Consider the following 17,348-nt stretch of genomic DNA (forward strand, 5'->3'; position numbering starts at 1 on the left):
AAAAAAACGACATATAGAATGATGATTTCATTGTATAGACCCGGAGGGATAGCTCATTGTCGTGGCAGGTGTGGGGTGAAAATACAAATGCAAAAGTATAATTGGCCAACAGCCAGAAGCTGACATTACATTCACATCTCTTCTCCTTTTGGCTGCTGCAGTAACGACACACTCCAGTCTGTAGCATGCCGCTCGCACCGGCATCACCAGCCCACGTATTTGTGGCTGCAGTGGAGCCCTCAGCACCGGTATTAAATGTCCGTGTTGTGATGAGTCCCACCGTTATATATCCCCTGTAAACATCTCAGATTGTGTCATCTAAATCACTGAATCCCCGAGAGGTAACGTTATTCAATATTTGCTGCAGTCCGCAGCGACCAGTCTAACGGGAGGAAATCCTGGAGAGGGAGGGAGACTCTGTGGCAGGGAAACGCTCTGCAGGCCGAGCTGAGCTGCTGTGACGTGACACGGGAAGAGGGAACACAGTGTTTCAGTTGAGTCATAATAAACTACATTTAATGAGCACTTTTTGTACAGGCAAATGGAGCTCAACGTGTGTCCCAAAAAATTCAACACATTTAAACGAGGGCAAGAATACATTAAAAAAAAATTAGTAAACAACTGCTCTTACATAAGAAGGCTGTCTTTTTTTTCACAGTTTCACTGTAATCAGTCTCCTGTGAAATAGTGAAACCTTGGAGCATTCACAGATACTACAAACCTCTATAATTAATATAGATTTCAACACTGATTAACTTAAATTATAACTGCATCTGCAAGAGAAGTGTGAAAGAGTGCATCGATTTTCTTCATGGAGACTGTTTGTTTGTTTGTTTGGAGTAAAAAAAAGAAAAATAAGTATAGTGTTTGGATGCATGCGTGGCATCCAAGGGGTGAAACTGGGGTCGGGCTCCTTCAAGCTACAGGACCGAGCCATGTGGAGGTTTTTATTTAGGTAAGGTGGCCTTTTAACTTCCTGTCATAGATTTCTTGAATCAAACCGGACTTTAAACATACTCAACCTGGCGTCTCTCAGTGAGGAAAGTTTTTTTTTTTTTTTTAGGATTAGAGTTATAAGAATGTATATCTCAAAATACAAGCTGCTTCAAACTGTAAAATGTATGATCATTTTTACCTTTTACAAAATGGACACCTTGTGTGTAGTCTAGGCCCAAGTGTGAGTGGTGAGTCACCCAACAACCTACCAACACCGAGCCGTAGTAGCCCTGGCTGAGTGGGTTGCCAGGTTGTGTCTCACTATCCAGTCCAAGTAATCTAAACGTGAATGTCCACAGTGGATCTTTAGGGAGATTCATGTCTGCGTTTTGTTTAGTCGAGATCTATTCATCTCCACCTGCTGGAGAAGACCGTGGGATACAGCTGAAAGGTTGAAGCGGCTACGTAGCTGAACCTTGAGTTATAGTCACAATATGTGTGTTCCCTTGTGAACATTTGTATTATTCTGTTTTGCTGCCTTTTTGTCTGTGGTTTGTGTTTTTTTTAAGATGTTTAATCTTAACAGGACAACCAGTGTAGAAAGGTAAAAAGAAAATAGGCCCTTCTTCTTGCAGCACTCGGCATCTGTAAACCCCTTTTAAAAATAAAAGCTTCACAGGTTTCAAGGCTTTGCAAATCAGCAGTAAAGATAGTACAAACAGTAAATGTCCAGACTCGAATTTCAGCTTAAACCAATTTAGGTTATTACATCAATGGAAGCCAATACTTTATATAATAGCCAATAATTGATACTACTTATTTGTGGGCCAACCGATTTTTTTTTTTTTAAATTGATACAAATTCAGCCAGATGGGTCACTCCAATGTCTGGGAGCAAAAAAGAAAAACAACTTTGTGTATTTTGTGTCTGCTGCTCTCCTGTTGTTGGAGTAGAAACCAGCTTCACACTGCCCTCTGGTGGGGTTCAGAGGACACCTCAGCTCTACGGAGACCTCTGGGCTTCAAACTAAATATGTTCTCTCCCTAAAAGCAGCTGAATGCAAGGTTCCCGCTGGCTTTGGTTTGACTTAAAGATTCACACATGAATTCTAACAAGGGTCCACGGTGGGGAGGATCTGACAAAGCTGTGGTTCCTGTCTAACAAAAGGAAGCGAAGCCGAGCGGCTGCCGTCTCTCTCCACAGGATGTGGCCTGGCTGGGCAGGAGCCAAACCGGTTCTCCAACTTTAGAGCCACGCAGGCATGAGCTGTGGCAACAAGAAAAAACAGCTTTGTTCCCGACCATACTCTGGTAGTAGCTTTGGAACCCGAAATACGACCCTGTAGTTTGTTTTGTCACTTGGTCCTTTTGTGATTTATATATCAAGGCCTTACTTCTTTTTTTTTGTTGTTACTTTTACACTAATCGGACATGTCGAGGCCCAAATCACCACTGTTGCAGCTCTTTTATTGTGTATTTCTGAAAAATATTTAAGACATTAAAATCTACCCAAATACTGTATTTGAGAGGGTTATTCATGTAATATTGGTGTGGAGGTGAAATCTATCTAACAAAGACAAGAGGAAAGACTATTAAACTGTTTCTAATGATGCTGTTGGGAGTTTAATCATTCTTTCCTTGAGGGAAATCTTCAGTATTTTCTATTCTCAAAATAGTAGCTCTTTTACCACGATGAATCAATAAATCCTAGATTTTGAAAGCCAATGCACTCATGTTTGTTTTGTGTTATGCAACACAGGGTTCATACACATTTTGACCAATGGATTTCCATGACTTTAAACCAAATTTCCATGACCAAGCAGTTTGTGAAATCTCTCTGTATACATGAAAAAGTGAGAAAATGTAGTATTTTAAACTAACAATGAGAATACCAAAGCATACAGTATACCTTAAATAACACAAAAGAATGAGACAATAGTTTGATTAAAAGAATAAACATTTATATAGATGCCTGCATGTATGCCTGCTTATATTTTGAAGGTCTTCCTTTTAAAAGCATATTCATTATTTCAATGATCATATGAATATAACACATTTCCATGACTTTTCCAAAACTTTTGGGATTAAATTTTTTTCAAAGACTTTTCCAGGCCTGGAAATAACCATTTTAAAATGACATGACTTTTCCAGGTTTCCCATGACCGTAAGAACCCTGGTAACACTATCGAAGAATTAAAGCAAGAGCAGCAGAATGTTTTGTCGTGAAACGATACACGCTGGAAGCCAAAAAAATCAATGTATTTGCAAAGACGAGACAGTTAGGTATTAACTCGCATCAGCGCCTGAATGCCACACATCAAAACTGTGTGTGTCTGTCTGTGTGTGCATGCACTTGTTGAACTTGGCATGACCCACATACATTGCAGAACATTTCCTATTTATCACTTCCAGACAAGACAGCAAACAGCCAGCTCGTCATGTGGTGTCACGCTGCTGTGTGCGTCAACATTTAAGCCCCCGGCCATTTTCCCCACAGAAACATGATGTAAAAATAAAACACCTCTGGTGCTTTGCGGCCTATCTTAGCGGATGAGTCATTGGCTCAGAGAGGCGATGATAGATGTTTCAAACAATGGCTCTGTGCTTTTCGCTTTAATAATGATTTAACTTCAGCCAGTTAATTTCCCATCCAGCCATGTTGGCGCTGGAGGATGTGGAAACGTTTCAAACAAACAGAATTAATACATGAACTGCAACACAGATGGAGTCGTATATTGCGTATAGATAGAGAAGTTGATGCAGGAGTCTTCTTCCCAGATTGTTCTTTATTGTACTACAATGCAAACATTACATGTCTCATCATAAATGCTCTTATATAAAATCCATAGATGGCTGTTTTTTAAGTAATCCATCAGATTACAGTTACCAGAGGTTTGCACTGTAATCATCATATAAAAAAACATCCTCCTGTGAAATTACCGTGGAGCATTTATTGACAATAGAAAACCGTAGTAAATAATACAGTTTACAACGCTAGTGAGAAACTTGATGACTGAACCTGCAAGAGAAGTGGGAAAAAAGGTGCTTTCATGACTTAAAAATCATAAAGTCTTTTAAACTTTAGAATAAAAAATAAAATACAAATTCTGTACATTTTGCAATGTCTCAAATGCAATCTCTTCACCCGACAGTCTCTCTCTGTTTCACTTCATCTGGCGACAGAGGCCAACGGTTTAATCTGCAGCCGTCACTAAGAAACACTGAGAGGCGAGTTCAAGCTCAGAGATTGACAATATGAGTATGGTGTCCCACCTCAGTACAGGAGAGCCTAAAACCAATATTAGTGCAAGTTTGAATAATATTCCTACAGCTATGAGGAGCAACTATAAAACTACATTTTATAGTAGATTCGGCAGTAAATCGATTTGAGTCTTGATTTTAAAAGACAACTGTATGGTATTGTGCTATATGAGACTATGTGTTGATTATGATGTGGACAAATGACACTGTTCGGATGGCAAATAGTTGAACAACGTTATTTCATCTTCTCCAGGAACGAACGCACCTCCATCGGATTGTAACCCCAAGGCCCCAAGCCCCCCTGGAGAGAACACAGAGAAAGAGAGAGAGAGAGGAATGTTAATGACATAATAACATCATGTCGATAAAATGTTCATGGAGAGCCAGAAAGAACATGCCAACAGAAGACATCAGAGACACGTGTGGGCCTTTTTAATATTGTCTAACTCGAGATTTCTGGCATGGCCAACAAGAGCCTGGCTCCAAGCCAAGAACTCAAGTGTTGTCTGAATCATACAATGCTCCTTCTCATGCGATAGCGTGAGGGCACAGAGTGCAAGTGCAGATAGCGTCGGGAGCCGTGCACCCCCAGCGCTGGCGTTTAATCACGAGATTCATTGCATCAAAGAGAGCAGCGAGTGGGACGTGACGGATATGCCTCTTCTAAACTCTTTAATCGCGGTCACGGGGAATTGACTCCAGTGTCAGCGGTGCACCAGATCTCACCTTGTAGACAACTTTCCCGGCCTGCAGCACGTAAAGCCTCTCGGGCAGAGCGCCGTACTTTATGGCGGACACGTCGCTCATGTCGTCCACGACCACCGGACACAGGGGCTCCTTCTGAACCAAGATCTGCGCTGCGGACAGCCTGTCCTCCAGGTTCTGGTGCTGATTGATGTCAAAGTTGTTGGTAAAGGCCCAACCATCTGACACGGGAATAAAGAATGTGATTTTACTGAATCCGGACATCAAAGTTATGGAACACACAATGAATGCTGTTTTACGGATGTTGCATAACAGCATCAAACGTTAAAGCAGCGTTATTAATGGGAATGCAGGCCAGATTGTGGTTGTGGTGTGTCACAAAGGACTTTTCTGTTTCTTAAGTGAACTTTTTTTATTTATTTATGTTTTCCAATGACTCAACATTTGACTATTTTGGTAAAATTATACATAAGATTCAAGATTCAAGATGTTTTTACTGTCATATGCACAGATAACAGACAGTTTTTCTATACAATGAAAAGCTTATTTCAGTCTCGTGGTTCTGGACTTCAGACTCCAAAGAAATTCAAGCCATTGATAAACTGATTATTCCAGACATTTAAGGATAAGGAAAATCAAGAACTTTCAAATGTTCGCTTTCAAATCTCTCAGGAAACTGCTGATATAAACAATGTTGCTTCACTTTCCCCCTTCCAGATTTTGGATGCACGGTTTTCTCCAACTTTCACTCACCCGTTGAATGCGCCTCGGCGATGTAGACCACAACAAAGTCCACTACGTCACTGAAGTCCTTGACGAGTTGCTTGAACTCCTCAAGTTTATAGATGAACGGGGGTCAGGTGCAGCTTCCAAAACTCAAAACCAGCGGCCGGTTTCCTGCAGTAATGAAAACACAGCTTTCAATTCAGGAGCAGAGAAATATATAGAGAGAGAGAGAGAGAGAGAGAGAGAGAGAGAGAGAGAGAGAGAGAGAGAGAGAGAGAGAGATACAAGTTTAAAGTTTAAATCTCGTCATGCACCTTTCAAGTACTTGCAGATACTCGTTTTCGTCCCCTCCATGTTGAACACAGGTGTGTCCGGAGCTTCGACCCCCACAAAGGCATCTTGTCCGAGACACATCCACATGTGGTGGCCGGCCGTTTTCAAGAAATTAAGGCTGGCAAACGTCAGACCCCAGTCTTCATACTTAAAGTTGGGATTCTGGGTCATTGTGGACTTTTCACCCATTTTGAGGATAATCTTCTTGGTGAGATTCGGTGAAATAAAACGCATGACGTAGAGCACGGCATTGATTCCTATCATGAAGCAAAATAAGCATGCAGTCGACAAATACACCATCAGTCTGTGCAAAGACATGCTTGCTCCTTTGTGGTGGACTGCCGTTTCCAGAGTGTCTCTTGCAAACTGACATCCAATAGTTACAACACGTCGGTTACCGCCCACCAGACTCACGCTTGACAACAGCTGCCTTCATGGCCTCTTTAAAAGCTCGTATTTTCTATACCGCAAGGAACATATACTTTGGAGCGCTGAAGTAAATTGAAGTTGACGTGTTCCGTTTCGCAAGAATATACTTTTGGAAATAATGATACTTCAAAACATTTCCCTTTAGGACACTTTGTGAGAAGAGGAGAGGGAACAGCGCCTCATGAAAGTCCCATGGCAAATGTTACATTTGAACGGAGGCGGAAGTTATTGTTTACGACACAAACTTAAGTCACATTTTCATCATCTCGCATAATGTTTAGCGTTACCAGTCTATGAGCGATACTCGAATTGCTGTGCGCGAAATGAAATAAACATTTAAATCCTATATTTCTAAATAACATAATTGGACTTGACAACTTCAAAACACAAGACAAGGTTAGATAATCAGTTATTTTTGGGGCGATGTCATGTCTTTCTTAATTGAGAGTGGGGCCGCACCGGTGTTACGGTTTAACAAGCGACCCTGTTAGCTGGTGACTTTCAGGGTCGCTTGTTAAACCGTAACAACGGCCTCCTTACGAGCTAAAACACCAGCTAGCTTAGCGTTACCTGTTGTAATAATTCGAGGTTACATGATATATATATATATATATATATATATATATATATATATATATATATATATATATATATATATATATATATATATATATATATATATATATATATATATATATATATATATATATTTACAAGCAAACACAAGAGGTACCACAACATAAACCGACCACGAACTTCTAGCTTAGATACGAGACTTTAACCTAAACTGTGGCCTTTAGAGTGTGAGGGAGTCACTCAACAGTCGCGCGCGGCGGTAGTTGGCCAACAGAAATGGCGCTAGCTAACATGTTCGCTTAACCATCGTTTAGCTACATACGCGTTTAAGGCGAGGTAACGCTGAGCCAAGTCACATCGTACTTCGGTCCTCTTTTCTCGCCACATGCTGCATGTAAGTGTATTTTAATTTCAATGGTCTTACAACCATCTGAAATATGTGTCTGGCTAGCTAGGTAACCTCGGGTCAAACGTTAGCTCAGCCCTGCTAATCAGGTTAATGTCTCTGTGTTTTCTAATTAAACACAAATCTGCCACATGTATCCTGCTGTTGTGATTAATTATGGGAATTTTAATGGAGAAATGTCCAAACATGTTTCACCATGGTCAGAGATAGCTGTGTCTTGCTTGTTTATTCTTCTTTTTCTTTTTTTTCCAGAAAATAAAGGCAGGTGACCCTCAGTTCATCTCTAACTTACACCATGAAACTTATTTGGTTCACACATTCATCATGCATGCTCAAAAATAAAGCAAAAGAGTGAATTAGGCAAACACACAGAACTATAAGAGCAAACAGCTGTACTAAATTATTAACTGTATACCCCTGTCTCCTCTGTCTCCTTCACTTTACACACTTCCTTTCTTTGTTAGCAGATAATTGGTATGTGTGCACTCAATTGCGCAGACTCAGAGGATCCATAGTGGGTCGAGACTCATTGTTGCTCAGAGCCATCAATCACTCCATTTTCCTTAAATTGTCTCATGTGTCTTCCATCCAGATGGACTGGTCTGACTGGTATAATAGGAATATATCCCAACAGTTCAGGTGACATGCAGGGCATTTTAAAAGGTACGAAAACGCACACGACTTGAAAGTTATAGATATGGATTCTATACATCTGTGTAACTTTTTGACTCTGAAAGACAAAAATGAAGTAAAACCACCCTAACATAATTATATAGCGTGTGTGTGTAGGCTGATGGAAAAGACTTTACTTGCTAAAATTATACAGGCTGCTTTGTGGCAGTCATCATGTTTATATCTCCAAACAAATACAAAGCCTATTTAACAATAGCCTACTTATTGTATTCCATGCAGGCCTTTGTTGACCTTGATATGTCTTTACATATCAGTTCACCATCAGTTGTTCTTGATTGGTGGCTGAGTTTATATACTCACTTAAACCTAAGTTATAATAAGAACCAAGTTGTCAGAGTTCCAGTTCAAATTTAGCAGCTTAGATTTTGGCATTTTGTTTTAGAAAACATTTTGGTCAGAAGTATTTTACAGCAGAATGAAGACGAGTAAAAAGAATGAGCTATTCCCCCCTTCGTGAATCCTTCTTCGAACTCTGCATTGTTTCTTTTCTGAAATAACATCTGGGAAGTTTTGTGACTGCATCCAGCAAGGTTGCAATGCTACGGCGGTGACAAAATCTGTCCACAGACAGATATATAAACACCTGGTAAAGTATTTAAAACTGCTACTGTGGCAGTTTTCCTTCTACTATAGTTGTCTTCAGGGCAACATTTTACCATGATGACATACACACATGGACTCAAAGTGAAAACAAAAAGCTGGTACATTTCCACTGCTTAAACCATAAATGGATATAAGTTATTCTTCTCTCTTTATCCTGCTGATGGCCAAATCTCTCTGGTCGTTCACGTTCATCCACGTGGATACACATTTCCAACAGCATGCAAAGGCACCATCAGATCCAGTAATTCCCGTCTTTTACAGACCAGACTTTCACATACTCGGACGGTACACACCTCTTACAGAATAATTTGAAACTTTCACTCGACAGTTTGTTTCCCCCGCCTTATATTTGCACTGTAATAACCGTCTATGCTGTTTCCGACAGCGTCAACCCGAGTTGGGATTTCCCCTTCCACGGAAAGGCCACCAGGTGGTGCTGCAGATTAGCATTTCCCACAATGATACAGGATAAACACCAGCTCTTTCAACACAGGAAAGAACACTTTAACGCGTAATTATGAACGTGTTTAAGACTTGGCAGATACTGCTTCATTTTTAATAAAGTCACATTTCCCAACACTCCAAAGATATATAGATAGTTTTTTGTTGTTGCAGTCAGACATAATGAACCATGATTCAAATAATAAGTCAAAAACCACGCAGTTGAAATAATATAGAGACAGCCGATGGAAATGCAAATGCTGAACAAAATATGTGCAATATGTAAAGATTTTCAAATTTCTATTCACGTTTTTGAGGAGGAATCTTTGTAAATAAATCAAGTCATTAAACACAATTATGTCCAAATTCTTTGCTGTATGAGAATTCAGATCACAGTTGTTTTAGTCACTTTAAACGGGCTGGAATACGCACAGCTACTACAGATGCCTAAACATCTCTATACCTTATAACACTTAAGAAGGATGATGCCTGTTATATGCTGCATTTGAATATATTTCATTAAATGCCACAGTTGTATTTGGTCTCTATATCATACATGTTTTGAAAACCAAGCAGAGCGATGCCTGATATGATTTGCACTGTTCGCCAAAGCAACCCGTTATTAAATGACTTGTTCTGCATGTCTTACATCGAGGTTTAAATGCTTTATGTCAAGTATCACAGCATTCAAACATGCAGTAGCTCGCATCCGAGCCTTCAGAACTGCAAATTGTCCTGTCTTGATCCAGATCTTGTCCTCCCACAGAAAACACGGACACGGTCTTCATTGGTGCTCCTGAGCCCTGCAGAGCAGCGGAGCGGTCCAGTGCCAATCAGAGAGAGAGAGGAGAGAGAGAGAGAGAGAGAGAGAGAGAGAGAGAGAGAGAGAGAGAGAGAGAGAGAGAGAGAGAGGGGGAGAGAGAGACGCATGGGATGCTGATGACTGATCCTCACTGAGAGGATGCTATCGATCAGGCGTGCAGATGCTCTCCCCTTCAGTTCGATAAACATGCCGACGTGCGCAATTCGACCCTTTATGTTCCTCACTGGGTAATTGAATAAGGTAGGTGTTGCCAAAGCCCCGAAGTTAAATCGTGTCCTCCAATGTGCAGTTTGCTGTGATTTGATTTTTGATTATTTTTGTTTTAATCGTTTCGTGTGCGCAGGTAATGTGAGCAGCAGCCGCACACTGCATGGGAAAGCCGAGTCTCCAATGCAGAACCCCTCAGCGCTGTTCGGGATGGTCAGCCACTGTCAGACCCCGACGTTCACAGACTTCACCGGCTTGTCGCTCTCCGTGTACGGCAGCAAGGCGGACGTTTGTCCGCGGCGAGCCGGGAGCGGTGGGTTCGGCTCGCAGATTTGCCGGAGCTCCCACGACACCCCGACTCACATGAACTGCGCCAGCCCGAAGACACTCTGCGCCGCGTCCGAGGAAAAAGCGCACCTGGCGGCCAAGGCTCCGCGCTCGTGCCTCTCTTTCCCGCCCGTGCAAGGTAGGCCCGCCTCAGTGTGACATGTGGGACCTGAAAAGTGATGCCGTCGAGGTGTTTTGGAAGTTATACAGTTTGTTAGAGTGGTTCCTGAACATGATGGATACATTGGAGTCACATTTAATGTAGTAATGATGATTGCTATTGTTCAAACACACTATAAGGATAACAAAAACAAATTAAGTCAAGCAGCAGCACTATCAGTATCAGTCAGGCAAATTGGACTAATTAGTCTCTGGTTTATTTAAGACTAAAGCCATCATCCAAATAAACGTTGCTCCTACATGGCTCCTCGAAAGCATCATTTGAGGCAGCTGTACTGTGTATTTGTGTTGAGAGCCCTGTTTGCAGTTGTGGATTAGGTCTGTTAATTAAACCCAGAGCTCACTTAGATCCTTGGCCAATTCATAAATAACAGATTCAAAGTCTCTGTTGCACACGAACGCCATGTGAAGTGATGCAGCCGACTGTGTGGAAGAACTGCCAAGCAAGTGTGCAATTTCTATGGATGTTAACGAGGCATGGCAGTTTAGTTTACAGCACGGTGAGGACGTTGCCTCATTCAGTTGTATATGGAACATTTGGCAAATTGAAGCTTTGAGTCAATTCTTTCATTTTTTTAAATATAAAATAAAACAATGTATACGTTTTTGTCTCAAATTTAGAACAATATTAATCTTAAAGATGATAAACGTTATATGCTCAAATGGCTGAAAATTCATAATTGATTTTGTTCCTTCCAGAATAAATATAAACTTTGAACGTGGCTCATCAGTGAAAGCAAAAACTTAAAAAACAATTACACAGATGAAATGAGCGCTGTCATACAGATAGCCTTCTGAGCGGATAATTGGCTTTGAGACTGCTCCATCCTGTTTAGACAGTGTGTTGTTGTGGGAGGGCGGAGGTAATTACAGCCCCATCCTAAATTATGATGAGACGGAACAGACTTTTATATTAGCAATCATCCTCAGCAAGAAGAGGATCAACGGATTTGATTATTGTTTCTCCTTGCTAAACAATACCATATGTCTGCCGAAAGTGTCTCAGCATTTATGAGTTATTTTGGAGCACAGTTGTGCCCTCAGCCCTCCATCCCCAGCATCCCAAACCAGAATGAATTGTCTCATTGTCTTTGCGACGCTTTTGAACTCGCTTCCCGTAAATTATGGGGTCGCAAGATGTGTTCTGCGTTTGCGGATTATGTCGAGCAGATTAACGTTGAAGGAGACACATATCCGTTTGTTTGGTCCTGACTCTGTGAGGCAGTTGAGTGTTTTTGTTTTTTTAATAGTTTCAATATCTAGTGGTTTTATAAATTAAAATAGTTTTCAGCCTCCCTTGTGGAGTGCAAAAAAAACAACAACCAATATGTACTTCTTTCAGCACATACTCAATCAACCACACATCAGACTTTTTAATTCATGATTTGGAAGTAATACATTTTCACATCATATTTTGCTGTGATGATCGAGTAATTCCAAGTTTTGTTCATTTAATCTTGTACTCCTGATGTCTATCTTAAATTATTATGCACTGTACTGTCAGCATTTTGTTCTGTTTTATGGTCTCTTACGCTGAGCATGGAGTATGAAAGTGATCTAAGTACTCATCAGTCTTTTGTATCATGCCTCATTTCAGGCCGATCGTATTACGTACTCCCATTCGGGGGCCGAACTGGAGTTTAAACGGCATTCTCAACCAATGCTTTAGATTCATGCTGAAAGGAATCTTTGAACAAACACAGACTGTAATATTTATCCTGATGGAGAAACTCCGGGAAGAACCTACCTCAGATGGGAGATTTCTGACCTTTAACTGTGCCAATTTTGCCATCAAAGGGTCCACCTGAAGTAACGTTGTGACAGTAGACTGTATTACAGGCTTGGATTTGATTTTTTATGTGCCAGGTATCTTGAAGGAAAAAAAAACAACTCAAAATTTTGTCAAAACCCTTTGCTGTGCCGTCGCATTTTAAGAAGTTTCCCCCAGCTAAACCCGGGACATTTATTCATTATTTTTCCTGACATCAAGTTGTGACCTATGTCACACCAGGTGCGTATGTTTGGAAAACATGTGTATTGCCCTTCGTGAGTGGAACAGCGGCTGATCATCCATACACTGCAAGTCCACTGTGCTATAAATATTAGGGCCCACCAGCAAAGAAAATATTTAGCTTGCAAAGAAAAACACTTGACCCCTCTTGAAAAAGAATATCAGGTTTGAATGGTGTGTGTACTCTAGCATCATTCGATACCATACTAAAGTTTCTCCTGGCGGAGACCGAGCTGCCGAGTGTGTGAGCTTATTTGATGAAAATGTTTTAGTTAGAGGAGTGTTCTGGAGTCCCAGACTCTCGCTCTCAGATAAATGCAGAGGTCTGTCTGTTGATTCAGCCCGTAAAGAGATGAGTAATGGATATTTGGATTTAATCATTGTCAGAGCTTTTTACACTTCGATGGCTATTTCTTGTTGCCCTTTGCCAACACACATCAGCGTAACATGTCTATAAAACATGCACACCTGTATGCAAGCACACCACACCGTGTCAGAATATGCTGAACACATGCACTAATCACATATACCACACATTGACATATGCACATAAATGTATATTACACACACATACACTCTTTTTTTTTTTTGTGGTGAATTGGTATTGGCACCAATGTTGAATTTCCTCAAAATGACCTAGCTTCCTGTGTTTTCCCCAGCAGCATTTGTAGACGTCAGACTGCGGGGCGATAATCTGACTGTTATGAGAAACAACCGACCATTACAGGCCCGCTTTGAGCCTCGGCTGTGTCAAACGCTTAATGACAGCTTACCAGTAGCTTGTGAATAGTTTTGGTCGTGTGTGCACAGAGGAACACATTAAGTGCTTTTAGGGGAAGTCACAAATTCTATCAAACTATGAGGTTTATTTATTAGTATTCTTTATGGAAAGAGGAGTGGGCAGTTGGCAATAATTGTCGCTGTATGATGGATTTCATTGTTACTTTGAAATCCAAATTTTCTCTTCGTAAATTTCTGTTAAAATAGAAGAGTAATTGATAATGCGAATGTTCCAAAAAATACGCCTATTATTCATCGTTGATATGACACTCGCAGCCGAACCTACAAGGGAACTGGTGTTGACATTTAAAATATCCATGTGGTCCGGTGCATTCTTTCCGGTCGTAGAGACATTCATCTGAGTAAATCTTCAGATTTGTGTCACATGAAATGTTTATACAGCTATAATTCTTTGATAATGTTTGCTTCAGCTGTTTCAAGGGGTTTGAATTTCTTAATTTACTTTGGACTTCAGACTCATAATTGCCTTGAGTTTGGCTTTGATGTATTCATGGATCATATTATTTATTCATCTTGGAGTGTTTCTCAGTATTTTCTTTTGGTTTGGACTTGTGAGCCCGTTGTGATTTGTGACACTGGTCTACCCATGTTGCTGAATCAGGGGCATGACAGTAGTCTGTGTCGATGGTTCAAGAGTTGAAGTGGTCTAGATCTTTAGAAAATGTATCCCTAATGGACCGATGGATCACTGGGGGAGATGATTCAGCAGCTGACGCAGAGCAAATATTTAGTGTGGATTTTGACCACAGTTTAAATTGGGGGCACCGTGTGAAACTTGTATGATCTTAAATCAACCCCTTTGGAAGATAATGGTTCTGTGGACTAAATAAGAGCATCATGATGTTCACCCACAGTGTGACTATTGAATAAGTCGTTTGTTATGGTTTCATAGCCTGGTTTGGCAATCTATCTGTGAAATTATATTTTCAAGTCCAGAATTTGAAAAGAAGACGAGGGGAAACCAAAGGATCTTTTGCCTTCAACATCTTTACTCTTTACTAGCAAGCTCATTTGGCTGACCCTGCCATGTGGTACAAGGCATAGGCTTACATGAGGCATACATTTTCTCCTACTACATTTTCTTTAGAGCAACATCCCTGTTGGTCAATTTGCCAAAAGGTTGTAGCAGCGAGGGAAAGGTTACAGCAGCTATTCCTCTCGGATGTTGTGAAAGACTGATCAATCCTCAGAGGAAACATGTTGCTGTCACTGCTGCTAAAAGAGATTTGACCTTTTATTGAACATGTGGTTCACTTAGTTTTGCCGCCGAGGTTAACCGAGATTTTTTTTTGTTTCCAGATCGCAAAGAGATTATGCGGTGCCTTTCTTGGTCTTACTTGTCAGTTTGAATCCAGCAATATTTCTCACAGACTTTGTCAACAGGATCTGATAAAAAACAACAACCAGACATTCCTCTCTCTCTCTGCATTTGTGCCTCTCAATCGCGTGGAACTATACAGTGGACATGAGCCTGATGGAGGATATCAAAGAACAAGACGGTAACCTTCCTCACAAGTTTTCTCACTAGTAGGTACATTCTCTTGAGCCAAAGAAGAGCGTCTCAGCCCACGTCTTGTGTGTCTCCTATGAGCTCAGCAGTGAGTTATGGGCAAATGCGAGGGTGCTGCCTGGGAAGGGTGTTGCAGGGTGTAATGTTTGCAGCATGTTCCATTGATTCATAAAGCGGAGGTCCGATGATGATTCTGCAGCGGTATTCCCGTAAACCTCTGTCTGGCTGAGACGCCGAGAGGAGGGAATGCTGGGTAATGGAATGAGAGCGCTTCCTGAGTCACAGCCACTAGAGAGGGAGAGCGAGAGAACACCCCTGGTCTGGCATCTGTTGGGCTGAATCACCTCAATCAAACTTGGCTCGGGAGTGCGCATGACGTGTGTAGGAACGGGAGATAAGTGGCAGAGGAAGAGACGAGTGTTGCATCAACTTGACTGAGGTTGGATTCAAAGAGAGGGAGAGGAGGAGATTTACGGGAGGTTGTGGCTGTTGGGTGTCTTCTGATTGGTCCGCTGAAGTTGCAAAACGAACACGTGCGTGTGTGAACCCACAAGCAAACCTTTGAATTACAATGTTAGCTCTGCCACATCTACGCTCTGTCTTTTTCTCTGTCAGGTCAAATGTTCTCATTCATTTGTGACCAGTGTGGTATGACTATTGCATCTCACTGTCACCAAAGGAATTCTGACTTTCATTCTGCCAATGAATCCAACCAGTCACATGGCAAAAATGTGATCTGGTTTGAGTAAGTGTTTCAATATCACTGGAATACCAGAAGAAATGTGCTCTGGGCCTCAGCTTAATCAAGAAAAAGTTGCAGAGTTGGCTAAGATATGTCATCATAAAAATGTATTTTTAGTCTAAACCTTGCCCTGTGAAGTGCTCACAAAGTTTCACACTCTACACGTTTAAGAATAAGCTGCCAGCTCTTTGTGAACTACACCATAGTTGACTGTTTCACTATTTTTAGTCAAGATAAAGATACTTAGCTGTGACTCGTGTTGCCTGGACAGACATGCCACAGCTGACCACATGTCTATAGAGTCCGTATTACTCATGCATTTTCAGACGGCAGCAGCTCCTCTCGCAGACCTCTATTTGTATGACTGAACACACGGGTGGGTTTTTGATTTACATCTCGGCTGTGCCACTTGCTGTTCTTGGCTCGGCGCTGCTGTGTTTCATCAAAGAAAAATCCGCTCCGCTCTGACTGCGGCAGTTAAGACGGCCGTCCGCCGCTGCGCTGCCTCTGCCAGAGCTGTCTAGGCCCTCGCAGCTGTCAGCTGGAGAGAGAGACAGAGAGAGAGAGAGAGAGAGAGAGAGAGAGAGAGAGAGAGAGAGAGAGAGAGATGAAGCCATTAGGATCAGGGCTTCACTAACCTCCCTGAACAAGCTGCAAGAACATAGATTGTTTGAGTGTGAAAGGGCAGTTTTGGACGTCTGAATCAATCAGGAGGAGGCTCCCATTTAATCTTTTCCAACAGAGGCTTTCCTCCTGCTTTGTCAGCAGTTTATCTCATTTGAAATGTGATCAAGATGCAACTCACATTTACAACACGTAATAGTTGCTCAGTGTGAATCCCCCTAAAACAGATCACCATTTAAAACTGCTACAGCAACAGTTTTCAAATACTTTTTTTTTTTTAACAAGGCTGGTCATGTTGAAGAATAATCAGCCAGCCAATCAAACATTGGCTTCAACTGAGTGGTCAAAAACAAACGGGCAAACATGATGCGAGCTGAGGCTGTTTTAATGTCTTCATTAGAGCGAAGGAGAAAGCAGCCAAAAAGCCTGAGTTTTATCCTCTCTCTTGTTCCCTCTCCGTCTCTGCCAGGAAGCTGCCATGGGGCAGTGCCCAGTCAGCTCACTGCACCATTGGCTGGCGCCGCCCCAGAGGACTATGAAAGACATTATAAAGTCTAATAGTGCAGTTTATATACTTTATTAGTGCTTGTTAATAGAAGCCCAGCATTCTGGATGTGCAATGCAATCCAGCCCCTGCACTGTATTAACTTGCTCACCAGGACTAATAAGTGCACAAAGGAACAACGGAATAAAGGTTGCTTTGAGAAAAAGTACTCTTGCTTGTCGGTGAGTGATGTGGTCGACATCAATCACAAAACCTGAGCGTGACAACTTGCACTTGATTTGGGTTCAGATATTCATATGTGCCTTATGTCTTGGCAGATATAGATCCGTACGCCGTATTGTCTCCAGACAGAGGGCCAAGTTTCATCGTCCAGAGTCAATAACTATTGAATTAGTCTTTCAGTGATTTATTCTAAAGCACTAGCAAGTGAATCTTTGAGTCAAAATGTATTATAGCTTATGTATTGCTTGAAGTCAGGACCTCTAAGACGTCCCTCTGTGCCGAGAGTGA

The 17,348-nt window shown here is 41.5% G+C and overlaps 2 protein-coding genes across 2 annotated transcripts in view; one reads left to right on the forward strand and one right to left on the reverse strand.

The window, feature by feature from the left end:
• Positions 1 to 3,714: 3,714 nt before the first annotated feature.
• On the reverse strand, positions 3,715 to 6,278 carry dio1 (iodothyronine deiodinase 1; the record flags this gene model as incomplete). Its single annotated transcript, XM_079220659.1, has 4 exons — positions 3,715 to 4,497; positions 4,923 to 5,122; positions 5,655 to 5,798; positions 5,942 to 6,278. 4 exons carry the CDS (start codon positions 6,276 to 6,278, stop codon positions 4,432 to 4,434), a joined length of 747 nt encoding a protein of 248 aa, XP_079076785.1. The 3' UTR covers positions 3,715 to 4,431.
• Positions 6,279 to 8,015: 1,737 nt separating this feature from the next.
• Positions 8,016 to 17,348, forward strand: part of glis1b (GLIS family zinc finger 1b) — a gene marked incomplete at its 5' end in the record, with an annotated part of 68,812 nt that continues 59,479 nt past the window's right edge. The window contains 2 exons of the mRNA XM_079220811.1: positions 8,016 to 8,034; positions 10,275 to 10,604. Of these exons, the coding sequence (XP_079076937.1) occupies positions 8,016 to 8,034; positions 10,275 to 10,604 (349 nt within the window). The remainder of the gene's footprint in view (positions 8,035 to 10,274; positions 10,605 to 17,348) is intronic.

The sequence above is a fragment of the Taurulus bubalis genome (assembly GCF_910589615.1).
Source record: "Taurulus bubalis genome assembly, chromosome: 7".
NCBI lineage: Eukaryota > Metazoa > Chordata > Actinopteri > Perciformes > Cottidae > Taurulus > Taurulus bubalis.